General features: G+C 36.8%; 2 protein-coding genes across 4 annotated transcripts in view; one reads left to right on the forward strand and one right to left on the reverse strand.

The window, feature by feature from the left end:
* Positions 1–5: 5 nt before the first annotated feature.
* LOC145994690 (UPF0235 protein C15orf40 homolog) lies at positions 6–25,919 on the forward strand. Of its 2 annotated transcripts, none has more exons than XM_083130845.1 (5): positions 6–218; positions 5,696–5,834; positions 9,698–9,809; positions 16,263–16,390; positions 23,340–25,919. In XM_083130845.1, the coding sequence occupies exons 2-5, from the start codon at positions 5,727–5,729 to the stop codon at positions 23,436–23,438; spliced, it is 447 nt and encodes a 148-aa protein (XP_082986971.1). In that variant the 5' UTR covers positions 6–218; positions 5,696–5,726; the 3' UTR covers positions 23,439–25,919. The 2 variants fall into 2 exon arrangements, with proteins under 2 accessions (XP_082986971.1, XP_082986972.1); XM_083130846.1 differs by having other exon boundaries at positions 6–140.
* Positions 25,454–27,038, reverse strand: part of Vdup1 (arrestin family protein Vdup1) — a 108,500-nt gene continuing 106,915 nt past the window's right edge. For both annotated transcript variants that reach the window (XM_083130843.1, XM_083130844.1), the window contains one exon: positions 25,454–25,919. In XM_083130843.1, coding sequence (XP_082986969.1) covers positions 25,746–25,919 — 174 coding nt within the window. In that variant the 3' untranslated portion in view covers positions 25,454–25,745. The remainder of the gene's footprint in view (positions 25,920–27,038) is intronic.

Consider the following 27,038-nt stretch of genomic DNA (forward strand, 5'->3'; position numbering starts at 1 on the left):
AAAGATTAACCGGTTTCCGACTTAATGGGCGCTCTAGAATGCATTAAATGTGTTTACAGAAGAGAGAAGGAAAAATACAGAATCAGCCGGCAGCCTGAAACAAAACAACAGTTCATTTGTCAACAAGTTGACATTAAAAGGTGTAGTTATAATATTTTCAGAAAATGACCTAGAAAACCTGTGGCATGTGAACATGATCTACCTAGATCAATACCATGGTATGGTAGAATATTTCTCGTTCAATAAGAGTTAATTATATCAAGTATCAGAATTTGCCTTGCACTTGGCGTGTTTCATTTATTGTTGTCTACCCGGGTAAATATTTCTAGGTAAAAATCTGATATTCCCCGGACACGTATAACTTCTTCGTTTTGTCAATTTTTGACATTTGTACTTACCTATCTGCTTTGCAGAACATTCTTTGGAGCGAATTTACAATATAGAGAAAGTCTCCAATTTTGTTAATTTTCGGTATACTAACTAATTTTGGCCTCCTAATCACGAATCTGTTGAAAGAAACCGGGGATCACGTCTGAAAATTTGAAAAAAAGCCGACTGAATTTTTTATATATATAGGTGTATATGCATAGTATTACGAACAAAAATGTAATATCCTGTCATTGTGTCCAACCACGCCGTTGTTTTACAAAAAAATGATTTATGATGTTCAATTTTAGTACGATCCCTATTTATTCGATGAATGTAGGTGAAATGAGTGCTAATGGAACCTAACCTAACAGGCCTAACCTAACCTCGTGTGAATGGTTCGTGGGGCTACCCGTGGATGGTTTTTGGGGCTAACGTCAATGGTTTGTGGGGCTACCCGTGGATGGTTTTTGGGGCTAACGTCAATGGTTTGTGGGGCTACCCGTGGATGGTTTTTGGTGCTAACGAACAATTTATTCATCAAAATGTACAATTTCCAGACGTGACCCCCGGTTTTTTACAACAGATTAGTGATTAGGAGGCCAAAATTAGTTAGTATACCGAAAATTAACGAAATTGGAGACTTTCTCTATATTGTACATTCTAACCCATTCTTTAAGGTGTATTCACGTTTTTCGTCCCGGAATCGGTGGGAAATTTAAACAAAACTTATTTTCGTTTGAAATTTTTGAGTCCAAATTTCCCACCGATTACGGGCTCCGCCCCTGGGGTAATTGACCTACCGCCCCCAACCGCTAACATGGCGCCGCCTCCGCTCCGCTCTGGCTCCCCGGCTTTCTCTATAGACTCCCTGTTAAAGGCATGTTAGAAATTGGCCGGAGTCACCTGCGGTAACACTTTACTATACCGGAGACGGATTTCTTCAAATTTACAGGAGAAAGTACTTACGCAAATAATTTTCTGTAGCTTTGTTGATGTTCAGGAATGTAGTTTTGATCCATTTTAATGCGAATGCATGTGGTTTTCTACGAAAATCTATTTCCGACGCACTATTGCTGCTGCCGCCATTAGCTTTCTGCACGAGAGCACAATACGTGCTATTGCTGCTGCTACAAGCCGATGTTGTCCGTATATGCTAAATTGAACGAAAGGAGTGCTAATGGAACCTAACCTAACAGGCCTAACCTAACCTAGTAGGTATACCTGATCCCCGTGATGGTTCGTGGGGCTATCGTGAATTTTTGGGCTAACGTAAATAGTTTTTGGGGCTACCCGTGGATGGTTTGTGGGAAATAAGGAACAACAGTAAGTATTCGTTAATGTAAGAAATGGACATTATTTTCGTTAGAAATTCATTATTTCTGCTTTTTCTAACTTTACATTTTGCTCCATGGGAGTTAAAACAGTTTTACAATTATTCATACCAAAACGCATAAGTAACTGTTTAGTATACTTCTTCTGAGATAATATCCCTGTCAACCTCCATTCTTAGACAATGTCTTACTGGTCCAAATTGTTTAACATCAAAATTTTCTTTCTGGACATTGATCAACATTTTTCTTTCACATGCATCTTCACAAAATACAAAAATATCATCAACATATCATCTTTTTACCCTTTTTACATTTTGTATACACACAAGGTTCACATTTTGATTGATTGTATTTCATTTTGATTAACACATCATGTATTTTCTGATTCCAAGCTCGGCTTGCTTGTTTTAGAACATACAAACTCTTTTTAAGTAGACATACTTTATTATCAACCTGATAATCTTGCGGTTGTTCCATATAAATTGTCTCATTTAAATCACCATTCAGGAACGCATTACTTATATCAATATGCTCTATGTCCATATTGTATTCCACACCAATAGCAAACAAAAGTCTGAGAGTAGAATGTCTGCATGTAGACTTGTCTGCGCAGACAGAGAACAATGCCATGACCTATAGCTGGCATCATCTGGGCATAGATATTACAAAATACAGCTACTCAAGATCAGAAAGTGATATCATTATCTGGACCTGAAAAACTTACAATTATATCCCAGGGTGAGCACCGTGCTCACTCATATACCAACGGAGGTTTAACAAACCAATATTTATGTTTACTCATGTGTGAAGTACACCCTGAATCTAGTAAACAGTTATCATTATTAAACACTTCACTGGCAAAAGCACTGTGGGTAGTCAATAACAATAAACTATTGTGTTGCGAAGAACTTGGTCCTTGCTTCGTAACTGTAGGTTTCTTCATCTGCTTCTTAGACTTCTGTAGTTGAGGACATCTTGGCTTTATGTGGCCCTCCTTCTTGCAATGATGGCAAATAGGCACAAATGGACCCTTCTTCTTATCTGAAGCTAAATATGCAGAATCCTTGGAAACACTTTCATTTCGTCAAAAATCACCCTGCATGAGCTGTGACTTCACTAACTCGCTTGTAAGTTTCATCTGAGTTCCTTCAATATCCATTACTAAGGATTAAACTCTTCAGGCAATCTAATCAACATATTTTTGGCGATTTCTTCATCATCGATACTGCATCCCACGTCTGCTAACTCTCGTTGCAATAATATGATTTCACCCAGGTACAAGTCCAGTGAAGGAAAGTCTTCATAACGCTCTCCGGCCAGTCTTCTTTTAATTGCTAAGTGCCTACTTATACCTTGGTTTTCGTAAGCTGCCTTTAAATTATCCCATGCTCCCTTCACACTTTTAGCATTTCTAACATGTGGGTAACAAGTAGAATGCATGCACAAACAAATCTTGGCATACGCTTTCTGGTCTCGAACTGGATCCACTGGAGTAGTACTTTCGATACAATCCCATAAACCACAATCGATCAGAGTTAATTTCATTAAGAACTTCCACGTGGCATAATTCTTAACACCTTCCAGTTTCTCGATGTTCGGCTGTCCACCACTATGTATCACAATTGGAGTAGTCATTGTTCTTTGAGTGTATGTACAACCTTGGTGGCAATGAAGTTCGACCAGAAAGGAATACGTGATTAAATGCAGAGAGGCATAGGCGGTGGAATGGGTGACCCGCAGAAGTGACGCATGTGTGTAAGAGGAGGTGTGTGAGCAGGCAAGAATCGTGATCCCAGCATGTTGCACCCAAGGTCACGTAAAGAACGAAAACGGGGAACTATACGCGTGACATTGAACTTCGACCAGGCACCAGACCCATACGGAAAATTCCAGATAGTGGCACATTCGACGGAAGCATGATGTCACGGACACGATAAGGGAGTCCGCCATATATAAGCGCGTGCTGTGCACCGAGCAACCGCAGTGCATCATCACCATGGCCAGGGGCAAACCTATTGACAACACCGTGAGGAGAAGAGTGGTGGAGTTGGAACGGGATGGACTCAGTGAATGGGAAATAGGGCGCCAACTGAACTTACCCAAGTCAACCGTCCACTGCATCATCAAACACCACCAAAATACGGGTACTACAGAGCCAGGTAAGGCCCCCGGTCGAAAACGCCTGCTGAGCGTGCGTGACCGGATATTTAGGCACTATATCCAGACCAACAATCATGTTTCTGTGGCCGAATTACGACTGTGGACTCGAGAACGCTTTCACATTGAAGTGTCAACCAGAACCATTCGCCGTTACCTACAGCGATGCGGTTACCGAGTGTACAAGGCGAAACGTAAACCCTTCCTTTCCATGTTGAACAAAGGCAATCAACTACGGTGGGCACGAATGTACCGGGGATGGACATTTCGGCAGTGGAACAGGGTTTTGTGGACGGACGAATCCATTTTCAATGTTGTGTACGGGAAAATATGGAAAACAGTAATTTGTCGGAAGGAGGAACAGAATGAAGCAAAATGTTATGCACGTCGGGTACAGAAACCTGCGTCAGTGATGGTATGGGGATGCATGACGGCATCTGGGGTTGGCCCACTACACGTCCGTGAGGGCATTGAGAATGCACACGCCTATACACGCATACTGGAGCGGCATCTTCCCACAGTGCGAAGGCACCTGTTCCACAGGCGGCATCTCATCTTTCAACACGACAATGCCAGGCCTCATACAACGGGGCTGACAAGAGAATGGTTGACTCGCCATCACGTGCGAACTCTGCCATGGCCACCATCGAGTCCCGACCTCTCGCCCATTGAGAATGTGTGGCGTGTTCTTAAGCGACGTGTGCAACAGAGGGGACCCACGACAGTGGCTGCTCTTATCGCCTGCCTGCAGGAGGAATGGCACCGCATCGATGTGGAATACCTTGAACGACTCGTCCGCAGCATGCCCCGACGCATTGCCACAGTTATTCGCCGACAGGGCGGCGTCACACCATGGTAAACAGGATCCCCTCTAACAGTGGTCGAACTTCAATGTCACGTGTAGATGGACGAAAATGTTTTATTTTGTGTGGACACCATACATTGCTGCGTTGCAGCGGAAATTTATGTTTTCCTTTGTTCCATGTAGCCTGCTGAATAAAATATGTTCAGCATATGCATGTGTTCTCCTTCTTTCACAACGCACTCCTATATTTGTGACTGGTCGAACTTCATTGTCACTAAGGTTGTAGTATCGATTTGTTTGAATATTCTTGTGACCGTAATTTATGTATAAGAAAAATTGCACAGCACAAATTTCGATTCAAAGCTTCACAAGCACTGCATGCATTATCATGTGATCAGTCATGAGTACATCACAAAATTACAATAAAAGTTTTCAAGATGAAAGAAACTCCAAAGTACATTGCAGCAGACTTCATAAGTTGCCTGGCCTGGGCCCATAACCTGTTAAAAACTAAGCATATTTTTTTTTCTCCCATAAAAATAGCATCCGAGACTATTTTGCTCATTAACTGTTACATTTGCGAAATTATAAGAATTGGCTTTTCTGGTCCCAAGGGGTTAATAGAAGTTGGCCTACTATTAACTGGTATATTTTAATAAACCTGATATTGAACCTGACACAATAAAAATTTGAGATATTTAATTCAGATGCATGCACTTGAAGGTTTTTTTGGTAGTTAACAAAAGTGTATTTCTTTTAAATAATCATATGTATTACATTATTATTAGATAAATACAGCCGATGAAGACCAAATCAGATTTTCAGAGTCTGATTTAGTTATCCAATTTTGGCACATCAGATGCAATTTTTTTAAGCATATTTGCAGCTTATGTTGGAAGACAAATTACTGTTAGTGTATTTCAATTTGGAAGGGTTCCCATTGAAATGTTACATGCTACTAAAAAGTCTTGAAACTTGTATGTGATTTTTTCAAAACTGTGAATTGGTAATAATAAATATATTTTTATTTCAGATTATGGTGTTTGCATAAATATTGACATTTCATGAATCAAAATTTGCTGCATTACAGAAGATTGGTCCAGTCATTAAGTCTTGTCATGTCCAAAAACAAGAGCAAATCTTCCAGTAAATCTAAGAAAGATAAGAAACAGGTGAGTGGTGTCAGTCAGTTTTAGTTCACTTTCACACTGATACATATCATGCACTTGGATTTACGTGTGACGTAAATTCCACAACATTAATTACTAGTGGATGAATATATTTACTTACATTTCTTTGTCATTGATATGGTTTCATATCTGAAACTATGTGAAACCTGGAATTTTATCGAAATTTGACCTGAAACTTTCTGGAGAGAGATGAATGTTTGTTTCCAATACTTTCGCTAAAGCATACAGCATACCTGTTTCGCTCTGTATTATTAGGTATTTGTTCTTAGAAATAGTGAAGAACGTAAATTCCACAGATTCACAAAAGTAACATTTCTGTGGAGTTTGCATTCTTCAGACCAAATACTGAAGTTTAAAGCATTTTTAATAATAATAATAATAATTTGTTTCATGTGTGCCATTTAAGTATAATTATTCGGACATTAATCACGAGCAAGCTAAACGCTGTAGAGAATCCAGAATGTCTGCATTCACTTCGTATTTGATATAAAATATTCGGAACATTTGACGCCATATGATGCGAAGGTTGAGTGGGTGAAATTAGGTGATAAACGGATTTACCACAACCTTGTCCTACTGTACAAAGCTCTAGAAATAAAAAATCCTAAATACCTTTCCAGGCGGTTTCATTATCTTTCGTACTTTCACTCCCGCAACACCAGATCACGTGATAAATCTCTGCTATCCATTCCTCTCCACAGATCTATCTTTTACGCCAATTCTTTCTTCTGCAGGACACTGCAAAAGCCTGCTCCCCGAAATCCAAGCCTCTTCCTCAATTGTAGTATTCAAAAGAAAATTAAAATTACACATGTTAAACAGGTTGGACCTAGAATGAATTCCCAGAAAACAATGAATAATACCTTTAGCTAACGAAATTTGCCTTCTCTATAGGTTGTGTGTGAGTGTTTGTGTGTTCATATAGAAACTGTACTGCATTTAATTTTAATTTTTAATTTTCTCTTCAGATATATTTTTCATTGTGTTAGTAAAAAATGATCTACTGTGATTAATGGTTAATCCAGTTTTTGACTCCTCGCATGCAAACTGTATTACTTTTATTTTATTTTAATTTTACTTTTATTACTTATTTTTCTATTGTCACTTTATTTTTCATTTATATTTTTCATTTTTTAATTGAATACAATTAATTGTAGAGAAAAATTTAACACTATAGTTATTGGTTAAGTGGAAGAGAAGGCATTAATGCCTGAACTTTGCCATGTAAACAAAGTTGTAAATAAATAAATATGTTTATTAGTGTAAAAGAACCAAGGATTGCTACAGTATGCATGACTTCATTACACTCCTCCCGTAGTGTAAGAGTGAGGGGACAATTCAAGCATATTATCTGATTTATGCACCTATGTAATATGTAGGAAACATACCTTTGTAAGGGTGCCAATCACAGTGAATTTTTGATGCAAACATTCCCTTCTGAGGGCCAATCATAGTAGTCCAACCAAAACTCAAAGGCAGGGCATCATGTTTTTGTTTTATAACTATATGTAGGGAGAGGGAGGATTTCTTCAGATCTTTTGTCTCTTGTTCTAGATCAGAGTCCACTAATTTTCTCCATACAATGCATTGTTCATTTTTTTTAGAAGAAAAGCGCATATCATTTTGATAGTTTTTAACAGAAAAGTTCACTTTATTAGTATTCCCATGGAAGCTTGTTTCACTTGCATATTTTTCTGTTCGTGTCGTCTTTAATAAAATATAGTATTGCAATGTTATCATTGACCTTATTTTGTAGTGTATGCTATGTATTCGGTAATTGTGATTTTTAAATCCTTGTGGTAATAAAATTTAGGAGATAGCCTATTTAGTTTAACATATAGTTATAAAACAGAATCATCAGAAGTATGGAATTGAGTAAATATACTTTTAAGATAGGAGGAGTTGTAACGGTCCGCCCTGGATCGTACTTGGTTCGATGGGTCTATTGAGCCTCGGCTTCACGCTCAGTATCTCTTCCGGGCTTGAGTCTCCTCGGCTCAAGGTTCGGGTTAATCCGGCTGCTTCAATCCTCGATGTAAGGTCCCTCGTAATTCTAGGTCAAAGGTTCTCAATCTACTTATAGATCTTGACCAAGATGCTATAAGCAATCGACAATCCTTCTTCCCACTAGGTTCTGTCGATATCCAGTTAAGTATCCAACTTCCTTTTCTCTTTTCAGCCTCTGGTCCCGGCTTCGATCCCCGGCCGGTTCAAATCCGGGAACTTTTCTAACGGTGGAAGCGGCCCCGGCGCCCACCCAGCGTCGAATAACATGGGTACCTGGGGGAAACCCTGGGGGGTAAAGGCGGTCAGGGGCGTGATGCTGATCACATCACCCCCACTCACGACCGGATCAAGAAAGTGTGGGGCGTTACCCCCACACCCCCTATACGCCTTCATGGCATGGTGCTATGCACAGGGGAACACTTTACCTTTACCTTTTTTACCAGAGAACCGAAAATTAATCCGTGACCACAGAATAAGAAAAAGTGTACCCTGACCAGGGTCACAAACGTTGACTACCAACAGTCTATCGACCGATCCCGAATTCCGGTATATCTTAAGACAATCACAGCCCTCTCAATTATATCTCCTGACCAGGAGCATAGAACCGAGAGAACATAAGCCTTCTGACCAGAAGAGCTAAGTAATTGTCCTAACGATAATCCAGAATAAACTAATTCCTAATAGCGACGTGGAAGTAAGCGCAGAAGTACGAGTGTGGAAAGAAAAGACGGTAATACGAGTTCCGTATTTATTTGGAGTTCGAATACAAAAAAAAGCCACGGGCCACCGAGCTTCGCTGCTTATATAGCATTTCTCGGTGCCGTGAAGGATTTACCAACTTTTATCTTAACATCAATTTTACATTTCAATAAAATACATATTAATAAAATATCAATGAGGAACATAATTAGCTACATGCAGAAATTACTATTTTTAACCTTTTGTGAATATTAAATATGCAATATAATTTTAATTGTTACACTCAGCATTTAATTTGACTAGAGAGTATGGCTTCTTCCAACTCCCCTCTCTCCCTGCAACGGCCACGCGAAAAGACAACAAAGAAAAGAAAGAAAGTTTACAACATTAAAATGTTAAGCAATTTTTTTTTTTAAATACAGGTTTTGTCTTGCGCGGGCATAACTTTCGTTTACCTTAACATAACTAAATTCTGATTACACCGTCTTGCAGTAAAAGAATCAGGGATTAATATGATATTAGTTAAATTATTGTCCGCCAAGGGACACGACAGGTATAGCGTGGGGAAGACAGCCTAATCTTTCGTTTTTTTTCCCGGTTTCAACGTTTACATAAAGTTGAGTCTGCCTGGCTTCTACACAATAGCGATTGCTTTCTCGCATTGTTGTCACCGATAATGAAATTTCAGCTCAGCTTGCTGGCAGAAAGAAACAAACTCTTTGAACTTATATTTAACATCAGGATGTATAGTCTATATACGAGGTGTGTTCCACTTTTCTTGGTAATTAACCATTAACACACAAACATTTTAAGTACCAAACAAAGAAAAATATTAAGTTTATATACACATTTGTAACGTGGAACTGCTACACGTTACAGAGTTACATCTATCACAGTAAGAAAACATGTAATATGTATATTGACTATAATGACAAGATTGGAATAGAACCTAAAAGAAGTTGATTCTCCACTTCATCTCGTCCCTGTCTATAACAAAATTAAAGTTTGAATGTGCCTAGAAATACCTCTAAAAGGAAGAATTTTTCTGTCAAGGACTAGATAGTATGATGTGTGTCCCAGAGCACTCTTCGTGTACAATAATTTTTACCTTGGCTTTGCTCATTGTTTTATTGTTTCAGGAATTGGATGAAGGGGTTAAAGTAGCAGATTCTCCAGTAAATATTGATAAGAATGGATCCATAACAATTAAAATTCAAGCAAAACCAGGGGCTAAGCATAATGGAATCTCAGGTGTGTTTTTCTACCAAATTCCTTCCCTCTTTATCTGTTCATCTAGTGTGTTTTATCTAAGAGCTCCTACTTAGCCTAATGGTTAGTGCTCCTGCCTTTGGTGCATTTAATCTCAGGTTTCCTCCCTGGGAGGAGCTCTATCATTGTGGGGACAATTGGGGGAACTACTTGTAGACTTGTATTTAAAGCCAGATAACAGTGGCATTGGGGCCCAACTCGCTGACCACGTTTCACCCAGTGAAAAGCCACATGGCTGGTCCCTGCTCTGAATTGAGCCGTGCCACAGATTAAATTGAATGAATGATCTATCCTCTAAAGTCATAGTGTGGATACATGAATATTTTATTTAAAGTAAAGTCTCCATAGCATTCATCTTTTTTGCACAAGTTTATTCATTATATGTTGAAACAGACATAACATTTAAAATACAATCTATTGTGTAAACAAACGAGGGACCTATCTCATGTTCTGGCAAAAAGTAAGATTCTTACTGAAGTTTGAGATGATGTCATCTAGTCTCATGTGTACAAACTACGAGATTTGACCTTCAATTTCACATGGAATCTGAATAACTAGGACACCAGATATAGAACTCTCTTGATTACAAGGTAAAAATGTTAAGCTGCTGCCACAAATAGTAATAATAATTTTTCAATCGTAATCGAGTTGTTACATTCTATTTCCAGCAGCTAATTACTAGAACCTGAAATTTGCCCTAAATGCCTATTTTGTTCATGCAAATGTATTCATAAGTTTTCAGTACAGAAGTATGTTTCAGAGGGCTGTAGTCATTGTATGTATATTCTATTGTGCTTATAATTACTTATTTCGTTTAAGAGGGACAAAATATTGTTTTAAAGTGTTTCCCTCTTAAGGGAATAGTGTTCTATGTCCTGTGATAGCCAGAACTTAAAATAAATATTCAATTAAGATAGGAGTAAAGGACAATCTCCTCCTTGCTGTCGTCTTCACACTAAAGTCCGACCAATGAAAGATAAACTTTAGGAAACCCTGACTTTTCGCTTCCACTTGTGGGAGTTTCAAGGTGGTAAAGCAATGTTGGTCACACCTGATTTTTGTCCAGTGGTACACAACACCTTTTGCTGTCAGCATGTACCCTTCACTTGCATTTCAGGGAGAGGCAGGGAATCGGAGACCCATTTGCTTGCTACATGGTGGCAACCATTAGGCTTCACCATACTTGACCTTGTTGATTGTGCCACCTGTTTCGAAAACAACTCATAACGAGAAATTTGGCAATGCAGAATACCACGAGAATTTCCGCTCACCACAGCAACTGGAACAAGCCGATTGGTTCAGCGGTACATGTGACCCTCCCTGGCTTTCGATGGAAAAGACAAAAATATAATTTTGAAGTTTATTCTTTCACTGAATGGGCTTTAGGTGACAGTGACAACTAGGAAAAAAGTGAATCTTCTTACCTGTCAGCCACTGCTTATATAACTCTTAGGTTTCATTTAGTACGGGTTATCAGATTCCAAGGTAAGAATAGTCTTAAGTCTGTCTCTGTGTGTCTCTCTCTCTCTCTCTCTCTCTCTCTCCCCCCTCCCCCCCTCCCCATCTTCTCTGTCTGTGTTTGGGTGTAAATGGGTGGCCCAAATATCATCCTGGACTGCATTTTGCGCAGCTCTAGCATCTGGAGGGTCTCCCCGATGGCACAGTGGTAGCGTCGTCGCCTTGTAATCAAGGTGTCCCAGGTTCAATACATAGTGGCTCGGTTCCCACTTTAAACTGTAGGTCCAGTCCTAATTAGCCTTACTGTGCATAGAGTGGACTTAAAACACCAACTCAATCAATCTAGCATCTGGACCCACCCACACCCAGTATGATCCTCTGTGGAGCATGTATTATGAGCTGGCCATATGAGTTTGTGAATGTAATTTCTTCTTGTCACCATTCATTCCCATATTTGCGATTGACCAAAGGGGGCAGAAAAGTGAAGTGAAGGAAATTAAATCAAATCTCTCTCTATGTTCAGTGAAGTTTTATTGCTATAAATGTCAGAAAGTGGAGCTATCCCGTAATTTAAAAAATCACAGGAGGGGGTAAATCACCATTTACTCTTTTCATTAATTTATGATTTATTGTTAGTTCTTGACAAATTTATATGTCCATAATAGTGAAGGTTTACATTGTAAGCAGAATTTGAAGAGAAGATTAATTTTTGTTTGTGTTAAAATTTGCAGAGGATTGAGCCAAAACCTATCCTGCGAAATATTTCTAGGGAAACTCTTGAACACAATATTTCAGTTTTATTAAATACTTGCACATATTTTTATCATCATACAATGATGCACAGAATGTTGTGTTTTAATGGGTTTATGTGCCCTAAGTAGCCTCTGTACATAAGTGAACGTGTATACAATATACAGGATGGGGTAGAATTAGGTAAAAACCTTTGGCCAAACATGTTAAATGATTGGTTTTCAATCTTGCCACCCAAGCTCCTTGGTTTGAATCTGTCTGGGCATGGCTCTTTATGAATGTCCCTTCGTCAATTTCACCTACTCATCCTCTGTGTCAGTGGCGATTTCTCTGGGTGTGTAAGTTGTGTGTCAACGGCCAAAGGAAAATGAAATAAAGAAGAAAGTATATGTACTTTTATAAATTACAATTTTGAGCATTTTTCTTCAATTGTCAGTTTCGAGCACCCGGTAGTTTTCGAACGTGGCGCAGCACGCAGTGGTTGTCAGGCAGGCAGATCGGTCCCGGACTGCCAGGACCACAGATTAGGCCAGGACGTTGGAGAGGAAATACATAGGATGACCGCGCATGCGCACCCTGCCACCCACCAGCATGGTTACCTTCTCAAGGCGTTGTATTTGTTCCCAACGATTTGGCTTTCATTCACCCCGCGTTCCGCGTTGTTTTGGTTGTGATTGTTGTGCATTATTTTTTAAACGTGTGGTGAGAAGTGATGTGATTATTTTAAGATGGAGAATAGTCATAGTGTTGTGCAAAAGTATTTAAATAATTCATTTTCTTCGCTTTCGTATTCAGAGAAGAAATAAGTGATTGACAATGGTCAACCATGTCTGAATCTCACGATGTCAACATGTGTTCAAGGAAAAAGTGGTGCTGGAAAAGGTTTTGAGAGACATTTTCATAAAGAACTCTTATGAAATTTCAGACTGGCTTTGCGGGTGTGATGTGGTGAATAAATTTTACTGTTGGACATGTTTATTATTCTCGACTAAAAAAGGTGTTGGGAATTATCAAGGGTACTATGCGAATTTGAATCATCTCAATACTGCAGTGAAAAAACACAGGTGAGACTGAATTGCATCTTTATAGTTTCTTTAAATTTAGTAGTTTTGTTGCCACCCCTACTAAAATTGACGTTCTTTTGGATACTCAACGAAAAGCTGAAATAGAACTACACAGTGAAAAAGTAAAAAAGAGCAGGGAAATATTTAAGAGGTTGATTAACGCCGTCTGCTATTTAGCAAAGCAAGAACTGCCATTCCGACGCAATGAGGAAAATGCAATATCTCTAAATATGGGCAATTACATGGAATTCCTAATTGCAAGTGCCGAGTTTGATCCCTCATTAAAAGAACATTTATTAAATTCTAGTTTTTCGTGGTACTTCGGTAGGCATTCAAAATGATTTAATAAATTCAATTTCGGATGTTCTGAGTGATGAAATCTACAATGAAATTCAAAACACAGACTTTGTGGCTATGAGGGTCGATGAAACATCAGACATTAGCAATAAATCTCACGTGTCAACAGTGTTACGTTTTTTTTCGGCCTCACAGAAAAAAGTCATTGAAAGATTTCTTGGATTTCATGACATGAGCGCCGATAAAACTGCAGGAGCTCTTTTTAGTCACGTGACTGAAATAATGGATAAATATAAGTGTGTGAATAAATTAATTGCCCAGACATACGATGGATCTTCTGTAATGAGTGGTCATTTGAATGGCTTTCAAAGTAAAGTTTTGGAAAAGTATCGAAAGCTTTTTTTTTTTCGCATTGTTATGTTCATGTCATGAACTTGCTGATGCAACAATCGTTAGAATGTAAGAAAGAGCTTAAGGTGTTCTTTTGTGGTCTTAAATCACTGTCTACGTTTTTCTCTCATTCTCCAAAGAGGTTACACAAACTTTCTGCTTTCATTTCCAGAAAGCTCCCGACATTAGCTCCTACCAGATGGGCTTTTACCTCTAGGCTAGTGTGGAAAGTCAATGAGAACAGAGAAGCACTGCTTATGTTTTTTGAACGTGTTAGTGAAAGTGGAGACTTCGATCATTTGACTGTGATGACTTCAAGAGGATTTTCTAGCTTCCTGAAGAATTTCGAAAATATATATTTAAAAAAGGCTTTATCCAACTTGCTTGCCTTTTCAGACGTATTATTCAGTATATTGCAGTCTAAAAATGTTGATATTTTGTATTCATGGACGTCCGCAGGATTTTTTCCAGGGAGGGGCAAGCAAGGTATTATTTCCAGGGGGGGCAAAGGACATATATTTTCCTCCAAAATAGTGATGCCCCCTCAAAAAACACTGTTTCAGTCTGAAATTATCATGTTTCTTCAACGAATTTATAATAATTAACATAAATTACTGTGATCGAAATGAAATTATGTGTGAATTATATAATTTTTAGTTACACATTCATTTACCAGGGGGGGGCCATGGCCCCCCCTTGCCCCCTCTTCCGGACGCTCATGTTTGTATTGCAGTAATAAAATAACTGAATTTCAACAACAGCTGAAAAAGGAAAGTGAGAATTTCGAAACACTATGGAATTCTATAACTATAACTATGGAATTCTATAACTGGTGCAGTAGAAGAGGAAGAGGTTGTTGAAATGAAAAGGAGGCAACTGAACAACGAATCATAGAAAGACCCCTGCCGGAGGCTTTAATTTGAAATCATTGCTAATATGAGCAACCAGATAACAATTAGATTCGTATCATTTGAAAAATTGCAATATTTTGATTTACTAAATCCCACAAAACGGGGCTACTTGAATAAAAGAGAAAACTTTCCTCACCATCTCGTACATAAATTGCAGGAAATTTATGGCAGTCTGTTTAATTTAACTAAACAGCAGAATGAACTTTGTTTGGTATGCTTCCACTGAAGGATCAGAGAAAACACCAATTAAGATTGTAAATTATCTACTGGACACGAATCTAGTGGGTGGGTTTACGGAAATATATAAATTATCAGTGTTGATCGCAACAATTCCTTCCACGACGTCATCTGTCGAGAGATCGTTCTCGTCACTGAAGAGGATCCACACATTCTGCCGATCTACTCAAACTCAGAACCGGATGACGAATTTAAGTCTTTATCTCCATCGAGAAAGAATTACTTTCTAAGCTGCGAGAAGGGGATAAATCCAAATTTTATGAGGTGGTGATCAGTGCATTTCTCTCTAAAGAAAGAAGAATAGAGCTGGAATTCAAGTGACTGTAAGTAATGAACAGTTGATTTTTCAGAATTTACTTTTTGGAAGGATAAATGAAGGGGAAGGGGAAGAACCGGGAATGTGCATGTGCATTTTAGCGATTTTTCAATGAACGGGTCATTCTTATGTCCACTGAGACATCAAATCTGTGATAAACACATCCTGAATCGAGACACTTTTCAAAGACATCCTGAATGTGGACGTCACCGTTCCACCAACCCCTCTGATTGCAAACTCATGCTTGAAAAAATAATTGTATGGCGAAGTATTGAACATTAATTTTCTCATTTAAATAGCTTCTCCTTACCCTTCAAATATATTAATATTTTAAATGAAGTATTTACTTCATTTAAAATAATTTATGTAATTTAATGTTTTTCTAAATATTTATAAATTTGCACCAAAAAGGTACGGAGAAAATTTGTAAGATTGGTTCACAGAAATGAGAGGGGGAGGGGTTAACATTACTTCTTTGCCAACACCTTAAGTTCAGGGTCAGGAGACGCCACTGCTCTGTGTTGCTATTAGCCAAAAATGTCAGAAAAGCAAAATACATTGCAATGTGAGCAGGTAATGTAATGGATATATGTTTATCATATACTCTGTGAAATAGTAGATTGTACACCATTGTTGACATAAAATGGCACCATCTTTAACTCTAAAGTATGCTGCTTTATCTAGACAGACGAAGTTGTCAGACTCAATGGGATCATTACAACCCACAGTTGTTTGTTACTGTATATGTGAGGAAACATTTGCTCTTAAATTTTGTCTTGTTGCATCCATTTATGTTGGGCATTAGGTAGGATAATTTCTCTAGAAAGTTTCATGTCTGTGGTCCTCAAATAAGGTTTCTTAATGAAAGTATTCTTCATGATTAATAAGCAGGTAACATTAGCATTGATAGAAGCATGTTTTACACGTTATTGAATGTTTGCATAGATACTCTTACAAAATAAGAAAAATATTTAAAAAGTATTAACAAGTGGTTCTGTTTCTTTCTTTCCAGATATATCTTCTGAAGGAGTAGGAGTTCAAATCAGTGCACCTCCAGTAGATGGAGAAGCCAACACAGAACTAGTAAAATACATGGCATCTGTTCTTGGCCTCAGGAAAAGTGATGTTCAGTTTGATAAGGTATCAAGTAGTTATCAGTTGTACATAACGATATAGTAACAGAGTCAGGAAATTTTGAAAATACATGGCATCTGTTCTTGGCCTCAGGAAAAGTGATGTTCAGTTTGATAAGGTATCAAGTAGTTATCAGTTGTACATAACGATATAGTAACAGAGTCAGGGAATTTTGAAAATACATCCAAAAATCTGAAAAAAGTTGCTAAAAGTTGTCAGAATTTGGGAATGAAAGTAAATTTCGCTTCTTGAATTAGCTTATTGATGGAAGATATTATATATAAAGTAAGGGGTGTCTCAGAAATATTTTTGTTTTTGAATCCGCCCTCTGGGGAAATTCGCACATTACGGAGAAATGAGATAGATCACAAACGCTTGGCAACATTGTTAAGATTTAGTTGCCATGGAGCGCTTTACGGGACAGCAACGTGCTTTTTGTGTCCGTGCATTTTATAAAAATAATTATTCTTATGTTGTTGTGCATCATACTGGCATCATTATAACCTGTCAGGAATGAGAGATGTTCCAAGCTCAAATTTAATTAAATATTGGGTGAGAAAGTTTGAAAACACTGGAAGCACTATGGCGAGTAAACCGCCAGAATGTCCGAGGTCATCAAGAGCCTGTTAGTGAAATCAATGCTATTCCTCGTGCAATGCTTCGGCAAGTGATCGAAAACTTTATTTCAAGAATAATTGAATGTGATAACATGAACGGTCACTATTTGTCCAATACTCGTTTCCACAAATAAAAATTTAATATTGAAGCTTTCTTTTGGTAATAAATTTATCTTTATTCAAAAAAATTAAGTATTTATTTTAATAGTTTTACAAACTAAAATATTTCTGAGACACCTTTTATATTTTTTAAAGTTTATTTTATTAATTTATTTTGAGAAAGCACAGAAAGTCTGGAAATGTATTTTAAAATACCTGGAAAACATGGAAGAGTGAGGGAATTGAATTTGCCAAAATAAATGGGAACCCTGGGTTATTTACTGTTTCAAAAAAAAATAATGACAGAAGTCACATGAAATGATTAATTGTTTTTCTCGTTGATTATTGGATGCAGGGTTCCACATTTCATGATTTTTCAACATACAGTAATTGCCATTGTAACTTATCAAAAAGTTCTGTGAAAATTGTGCCACAAGTAGAGCTCTTTTGCATTCCATGTTATTGCTTTGATACTGAACTACCAAACAAAACTGCAATTTCCAAAAAACTTTGATCACTGTGCAATTGTATGATGTCCGTGCCTGGTATACTGCAACCTATTGTTGCTATTGGGACATCTACAGACGTGAACATGAATGCCCTTTTCTTGTAATTGAAGGAACTAATTCATTTGATGTAGCTGCATGCAATAGCACATGACACACATGGATATTCTTCATTTTGATCTATATAATGTTGCAATTTCTAAATAAAATATATAAACTAACTAAAAAAAACTAACTCTCTAGCCTTCTTAAACCCGAAAGTTCATGACTGCAGCAACACAGGCCTTCCATCTGTCCCTATCTTGAGCAAGATCTATATACTCTTTTCCATCCCTACCGATTTCCCTTAGGTCCATCTCGACGTTGTCCCTCCATCTTCGTCTTGGCCTTCCTACTGGTCTCTTACCATCATGTTTCCCAACAAGAATCCTGAAAACTCCTCTTTCCTCTCCCATTCGTGCCACATGGCCTGCCCACCTAAGTCTTCTAGATTTAATTATTCTAATAATGTCTGGACATGAATACAAATTATGTAGTTCTAAATTATGTAACCTTCTCCACTCACCTGTCTCCTCATCCCTTTTAGGTCCAAATATTTTCCTAAGGATCTTATTTTCAAATACTCTCAATTTATGTTCCTCTTTCAATGTAAGGGACCAAGTTTCACACCCATATAATACTACAGGCAAAATTACTGTTTTGTATATTTTAACTTTTAGTTTCTTAGATATTAAACGAGAAGACAAAAGTTTATGAAGAGAGAAGTAACATGCATTTCCTGAATTAAGCCTACTCTTTATTTCCTCTTTAATATAATTTTCATTTGTTAATATTACTCCTAAGTATTTGAATTTGGAAACTGTTTCAAACGAGTTGTTATCAATAATTAGATTTTGATTATTACCTAACACTTGGTTTCGGCCTGTAAGCATATATTTAGTTTTCTCTTTGTTAACTTCCAAACCTATCTCTTTAGCAGTTTTGAAAAATATTTTAGCATTATTCTTAATTGTATTCACATCATCCCCCAGTAAGTCTACATCATCTGCATATGCTAACAACTGAGTCACACCATTTAATTTTAGTCCTTCTTTAGTTTCGTTTACCTTCCTAACAGCATATTCTAAGGCAAAATTAAAGAGCAATGGAGATAATGCATCTCCTTGTTTTAACCCATCATGAATTGTAAATTTGTCAGACATATTAATACCCACACGAATTTTACTTTCTGTTTCACTGGTGCATATTTTTATCATACTAACAAGCTTCTTAGGTATTCCAAACTCTACTAATATATTATATAATTTATCTCTTTTGACCGAATCATATGCTTTTTTGAAATCAATGAATAGCTGATGGACATTTTGATTATATTCCCACTTTTTTTCAAGTGTCTGTCTGATGTGAAAAATTTGATCTGTAGTTGATCTGTTGCGTTTAAATCCACATTGATAATCACCTATAATTTCATTAGCATATGGGGTTAGTCTTGTTAAAAGAATGTTAGATAATATTTTATATGTTGTTGAGAGTAGAGAAATTCCACGGTAATTATTGCAGTTCATTTTATCACCTTTTTTAAACACAGGAACAATTATGGATTCTTTCCACTGTTGAGGGATTTCTTCTTTATTCCATATTAAACAAATTAATTTATGAATTTGACAAATTAATGAATTTCCACCATATTTAATTAACTCAGCTGGTATTAAATCAATGCCAGGTGCTTTGTTATTCTTTAGCCTTTTAATAGCATCTTTAACTTCAGTCAAGTTAGGTTCTGGGACTAAAGGTTCTGCTGTGTGTACTTCATTCACTTCTGATTTATCTCCTACATGGACATTTAAAAGGTCATTAAAGTAGTTCTTCCATCTATTTAGAATATCGCTTGGGTCAGCTAGAAAATCACCGTCTTTATCTTTTATCAAGTTTACTTTAGGTTGCCACCCCTTTCTAAACTCATTTACACCTTTATATAAATCTCTGATATTTTTATTTTTGCTGTTTGTTTCAATTTCGTTAATTTTGCTTTTCAAGTAATCTCTTTTTTTACTTCTAAACGTGCGGTTAACTTCTCGCTTTATTCTATTATAATTGTTTAGATTTGTATCATCAGAGTTATTTAACCACCTAAGTCTAGCCTGATTTCTTATTTCTATTAGATTATGACATTCATTATCAAACCATGGCTTACTTTTTCTCGGTTTATGGTATCCTATACTTTCTTTAGCTGCTGATTCTATTGCATTACGTATGTGCTCCCAATTCTTATTTACGTCTGTTTCATTTATATTTTCATCATCATTTAAATCCTGCAAAACATCAAATCTATTTGACAGTTTAATTTGGTAATCTTTCTTAATTCTTTCATCAGTAAACTTTCCTGTATCAAATTTTAGAACTTTTAGATTTTGTTGCTTATGATTTATCACTGAGAGTCTTTCTCTTAATTTAGCAATTACTAAATAATGGTCACTGGCACAGTCAGCACCTCTGTGTGTACGAACGTCAATTATACTAGTATGCCTTCTCTTATCAATGAGAATATGATCTATCTGATTATGAGTTTTACCATCTGGAGAAGACCAGGTATATTTATGGATATCTTTATGTTTAAAAGTGGTACTTTTCACAATTAAATTCTTTGAGGTTGCAAAAGTAATCAATCTTATACCATTATCATTACTTAATTCATGAAGACTTTCTTTACCAATCGTGGGTTTAAATGTCTCTTCTTTGCCAATCTGTGCATTACAGTCACCTAACAGAATTTTCATATCATACTGAGAAAATTTATCAAAGACTTGTTCTAACTCTGTATAAAAATCATCTTTAGTATTATCATCTTTATCTTCCGTTGGTGCATGTATGTTTATTAAAATAATTTTACACCACCTACCCTGTAAAACTGCATATGATATCCTATCATTAATAAATTCTATTGTTTTAAGAGCCGAGATAATTCTATTATTTATGAAAAAGCCTGTTCCAAAATTATGATTTTCAGTACCACCATAGAAAAAAGTATAATTTTTAGTTTTACAATTCCCTTCTCCTGGCCACCTAACTTCCTGGACAGCTACTACATCTAATTTATACTTGACTATCTCATTAACTGTACACTGAAATGCCCCAGGCCGGTAAAGGCTCAGAACATTCCAGGTGCCTAATTTAATATTTTTCTTATTCCTAACGTAGATCTTATCCTTAGTCCAGGGACCTCCCAAAGTAGTCCCCACCCAGAGATCCGAACGGGGGACTATTTTACCTCCGGAATATTTTACCTTGGGAACATCCATGGCCTTATATTGCTGATTCTTGACATGGCTTTTTACAGTGCAGAGTTGTCAGCTCTACGCCTAACCCCCAATATGAATGGAGGAACTACTACACAAGACAAACACAAACACATTAGACAGCACAACTACTACACAAGACACACACAAACACTTCACAACTATAACACAATATAAACACAAACACACCACAACTACTACACAAGACAAACACAAACAAATTAGACAGCACAACTACTACGCAAAACAAACCTACTAGACAGCACAACTACTACACAAACATACTAGACAGCACAACTACAACAAAAGACACATACATACACACCACCGATACTACACAAGACAAATACAGGGTGGGAAATAACCCCTTGCCAGGGGTCCACAGTAAAAAGCAACAACAATCAAAAAAATCACGGAAACACCAAATGCTCCCCACGACAACTGCGGCCACAAAAACAAAATTACAAGTTAGTATGTCTGCCATTTGACATCTATATGTATGGTATCAAAATGCATACAAGCAATTTTAAGCGTGTTCTTTAAAAAATAAAGAAAAAATCGATTTAAATAAAAGAAAATCATCAATTTTTTTTAAAAATAAAAATGATGATTTTTATCCACCCTGGTTGGGGGTGAGTGCTGCAGTATAAAATATATTTTAAATAAATATTTTTAATGCAATATTTCCACCATGTACAAATTTCAGCAAAAAATGCAGGCATGACCAGGACTCAAACCTCTGTCTCTCGCATGCCATGCCCTAGTTATACTAGCTGGCTACTGAGCCATCCCTGATGCATACTATTCCAACAGGTAAAACAGCAACAGTGAAAAATGAGACGAAGCTAGGGCTCAGTAGCCAAGTCGGTAGAGCAATGGCACGGTATGCCAGGTTTGAGTCCTGGTTTAGCCTGCATTTTGCACTGAAATTTAATACAGAGTATTAAATCACTCAACATGCTGACCAAGGTAAAATTTATTGTAAAATAAGACACTATAAACAAAGCGTTTCCACCCTGTAACAGGGTCTTCTTCAGACAAAGATTCACAAAAAAAGAAGAAAACCCTGTGAGAGGGTGGAAATGTTATGTTTACAGTGTCTTATTTTACAATAAATTTTGCCTTGGTCAGTATCTTGAGTGTATATTAAACATGGAAACAAGGCTTAATAGTGTTACCATAATTCATAGTACATCTCCTGCGTGTGTGTGCCAAATCTTAATGTAATATTTCCACTATGTCAAACGATCTTTGATGATTGACAGTGATAATGAATAAATGTTAGGAAGGACACATGTTGTTTGCTATCATTTTCTTTTTCTCATTTAACTTGTGTTATTTGAGTGGCTCGGTAGGAAAACTTGATAACCCACAAAAGTATGAAACCGAGAAAAGTGCAGGTGAAAGTTCATCCATTGTATTGTGGCTTATGGGGTACCCAGATGATGCCATGTGTTTCTGCTGTCAACGGCTACCGAATGAACTTCATTTACTACTATTGCACAGCAACTGGAGACTGGGCAGAAACTGAATCTGATGTTAACTCAATTTTGAACGGAGTGGATTATCAAGTTTTACTCCTGAGATGCTCATTTGTTTTTATTTCCAACAAAGAGAGTGCTCAGCCAATCGGTGACTAGATTCCTCAGGTCTCTGGTTTTGATGTGCTGAGAAGCCTCCCTGATTCTTATCTTCAGGGCTGGTCTTATAGATGTGCATGACCTGGGGAGAATATCAAGGACAACATTCAATTGTGTCTGATGAATTCATGCAACAAGTTGACCAAACAATGCATGCAAACATCATTTGTTGATTTCACAACTTTCTGATGAAATTCCACAATATCCGATTTGTCAAACAACTCTCTACGGGATTATCACCGACCATCTGGCTGGCTACTAAGTGATTCAAAACTATTGTGAATAGTATGGCTGGAGTCAACTGTTTGAGCATGACGAGCTTTGACAAAGGAGTGCATGAGTTTGTAGCAGTACAGCAAGGGTCTGAATTTTGGTTGAGGTTGTTTTTAAGTTCACTTTATGTGCAGAAAAGCTAATTGGAACTGGACTTACAGTTTAAATTGTGATTCATTGATTTAGTTTATTTTACTTCGCGTTTTGTGCCTCTTGGCTAATTTGTGAAGATGGGGATGAGTGATGAAATGATGAATGGACATTCACAAACAACCAAGCCCGGGCGGGATTTGAACCCGGGACCCTTGGCGTCGCAGCACGATGTGCTAACCACTCGGCCACGGGGTCCGGCAGTTTAAAGTGTGATCTGAACCACTATGTGTTTCTACTGGATATCAAACCCGGGATCCTGTGATTGCAGAAGAAGTGTTGTAGGTGTGTATGAAACTTTTGCACATAAGAAAATTTTTAGCAGTCAATCAAAACACATATTTTATCCATTTCTTTTTTCTTTTTAATAACAGGGCTCAAGATCAAGACAAAAGACTCTTGTTGTAACGAGTTCCAACTTTTCGACGGATGATGTGCTTCAAAAACTAAAAGAAGAAATGGAGAAAGGTTGATAAGGTGTTAATCTACAGTGGAAAAGGAACTTTAATTCACTCAGGTCATGCAATAATGGAAGATATAAAATACTAGGTCTAATTGAATTTATATTGTGCAAATGTCATGCACTGTTCATGTGATGACATGATTTTGTGTAATGTAAAATTGTTCTGATGTTGATAAGTCTGTGTGGAATATATAAGATCTCTTGAGAAATTCATTGAAATGTCAATATACGTATTAAACTTTATTATACCTAAATGAACTTTTGTTAAAAAAATAAAAGACAAAGAAAATGTAATAGGTGTTTATGTCTTGGACACTTGAAGCAATTTGTTTTTGCATAACAATGAACTCATTACTCATTATTTACTTTTGTGTACATTATGCATAGCAGAAGGGTGGCCTTCCCAATGGTGTAGTGGTAATGTCATTGTCATTCCAGGTCCAATACCCTGTGGAGGCACGTAGTGGTTCGGATCCCACTTTTAACTGTAGATTCAGTCCCGATTAGCCTTTCTATGTATAAAGTGGATTTAGAACAACATCTCAAGTCAACAAAGCAGAAGAGATTAAAAACAATTTGCTCTGTTGTATGTGCTGCTTGTCACATGATGGTGTAATATCTTCAAAAGGTTATGATTTCATAAGTGCAATTCTTTTACATGTGTGTTTTTTTAACTGTTAGCACAAGGCTTATTTATGTTAAAGCTTTATTTTCTCTTTCAATCACTTGCTCTGTGATATATATTTTTATTCTAAATTTTCATCTCAAATTAAGAGTGCATTTTATGGTCCAAAAAATACGGTGAAGGTGAATGTTCAACAATGAAAAGACTTGTTGTAATGTGAACAGTATATTTTGCAGACTTATTATAATGAGAGGCAACAATGGTTTATGTAAAAGCTTAAATTAAATACACATTATTAAATGGACAGTCTATCTTTGATAAATTAAAAATGCTTCAGTTCTGATTATGTATATACAGTTTAGCTGAAAAATGTACAATAGAAATAAATAAAAATGCACTTAAACATTTCTGTGACAATGCCTGAAGTAGATAAAGTTGTTCAAACGTGTATACCTAGACATTGCTGCTTATGTATTGCGGACAAGTTCATCCTTTATATAGCTTGGTAATACATAATGCAAATGCTATATTTTGTATGCATGTTTAATGATTTACTGGGTTTTCTGTATTCCTTATGCAACTTTTATAATTTTTTTAAACTATGTTTTCTTATGCAACTTTTATAATTTTTATAAACTATGTTCCTTCAAATGGAAATGATAATCGTTGTTTGAAGTTTCTTTTTTCCTAAATTAGCTTTTACACAGAGAGGCTAATCAGGACTGGACCTACAGTTTAAAGTGGGATCTGGACCACTATAGATCTTCACTGGGTATTTAACCCAGCACCCCTTGATTATAAGGCCATAGCATTACCACTATACCATCAGGAAGCCACAGTACACTAATTTTAAATTCCTTAATGTGTCAGATAAAAATAATGATAGTATTTCTTTTATACAAATATATTGACCATCTCCTTTCAAGATAATGCAACCTGTCGATATTTGTATTTATTCTTCATTAATTATCAGGTGTAGAATACATAACTTTTTTTCATGGGGGAGAGAGTTGATAGTTGATTATTTCACTTGTCATACATAAGCAGCAAATGTCCTAATTCATAACATGAATACTTAAACATTCTCAACATGAATACAAAAATTTGGTTCAAATCCAAGCATTTAGACACTCCATATTGTTGGGAACTTAATGTTCCATGACTTGTAACAATTTTGATCTACCATATGGATCTTTCAGACACACAAATCATAAAGCAAAACAGTTTTCAAAACTTGTGCATGTCACAATTTCATAGAACCCCACAGCAGAGAATTCTGGCTGTAATTAATCAATGCATTTATTAATAATTTTACACTAGATGATGGATAAATATTAAGCTTGTCAATGTATTAGTGTGTAACTTGCTTTTATATTTATATAACAAAATTCACTGGAAGCTCAGAAATAAAAGCAAATTATATTTTAAGATAAGCTTAGTCATATTCAGCGTTAGCCAAGTTAGATGTCAATAGTTTGTCCATAACTTAGTATTTCCCATAACTGCACAACTCAGTCGCACTGTAAGATTGCTCATAATTTGCTTTCAAAAATTAAATAGCAATCACCATTTCTTATTCAAATTACACTGCATTACACTTCTGACATTGTTCCTCAAATTCAGTGTAATTCTAACAGTTTGCATTCAGTTTTTTTAAGGTTTTCCCTCTTTTTCACTTAAAATTAGTGGTTTCTATTCAAACGTCTTCTCATCTAACCAGGGTCTGAAAATTGGTAGTGTTGAGGGATAATGTGTTCCTTGCTTTCTTCGTAGCGTTCCATCATTGCCTCGAAGTGGATACGTAGCCAGCATTATTGGCAGTTGTAGCTTGATTTCTTTCTCAAAGCTCTTTGGATCAATCACAAACTGGAAAAAGAAGGAAAAATCAGTACACAGTTAATGCTTCTCTCATTGTTTTGTTTTGTGTAGGTAAATTTCTGTGTTTCCATGTTTTATTGGTTTCTGATTAATTTCGAAGGAGAACTGCTTGCATTATCGTGGGTTAACACATCTAGGGTGGAGATAATAGCACATCACTGATATGTTATCTCCCACGCTATCATCTCCATTCTCTGTAAACTATGTTAATGAAGGCAATTGTCATTCAAAATTAATCAGAAAACCAATAAAAACTGCAATGAAGAACTATAGAATTTCACCAACACAATGCTTAAACCACATTTATTGCACCAAATATGTTGTGTTGTGTTTGTTTTCAGTTGGCTTCCTTTTACATAATTTGTATTTTCAGTGTAAAATGGTTCCTACTAGAGTACTGTATGGCCAGTGGCGAAGCGTAGAGTTCCTAACAGGGTAGGCACAAAAGTGCGATAATTTCCATTAGTTGCTTAAATATGTAAAAAAGAAAAAAAAAGGAGGGGGTCTATGTCATGGAGAGTGGTTCAATGTCCCTCCAGGCTGCTTCTTTACTTGCCAGTGGCGTGACGTTTTCAAAAGTGTTGTTACCGGCCATCAATACGATAATTATGTCTTAGATGTTCTCCTCCCACCCACCATATGTCATCCATCTAGATTTTTGTTCATTTCGTTTTTTTATTTGTTTGTATTTTTTCAACCCCTTATTTATGAACACACCTCCAGAAAGAACTACCAATCATGGGACATCGCGAAAATCCAACGAATAGTGCTCGAGCCCTGTTGTCAATTCTTCATCGCTTTTTTTCTAAATTTATTTATTTATTTTGCAATTGAGGTCAAAAGGGCTAGAACCCCCCGCCCCCATAATTTTCGGGTCAGTCTGACGTTTGTGCCGTGAGCAGACGACAGAATTCCGCACTTTCAGCGAATGTCAGTTTGGTACGTTCTACTGCTGCCAACTTAGTTTTTTTTTAGCAAGACTTCCTCGCACCGAGGAAAACACCATTGTTATCTGTTGTCTACCTAAAGGAATGGTTGTAGTTAATGCCAGTCTTGGCTTTCTAGATAAATGAATTTCTGACACCTGCATGTGCAAGTAAAGATAAT

Source organism: Lepisma saccharinum, chromosome 11, assembly GCF_977018435.1.
Source record: "Lepisma saccharinum chromosome 11, izLepSacc3.1, whole genome shotgun sequence".
NCBI lineage: Eukaryota > Metazoa > Arthropoda > Insecta > Zygentoma > Lepismatidae > Lepisma > Lepisma saccharinum.

Bases quoted from the DNA above. Each gene is read 5' to 3' on its own strand.
- LOC145994690 (XM_083130845.1), top strand. From the start codon at position 5,727: ATGAATCAAAATTTGCTGCATTACAGAAGATTGGTCCAGTCATTAAGT. The intron at 5,835-9,697 runs GTGAGTGGTGTC...TTATTGTTTCAG, and splicing joins CTAAGAAAGATAAGAAACAG to GAATTGGATGAAGGGGTTAA. The intron at 16,391-23,339 runs GTATCAAGTAGT...TTTTAATAACAG, and splicing joins GTGATGTTCAGTTTGATAAG to GGCTCAAGATCAAGACAAAA.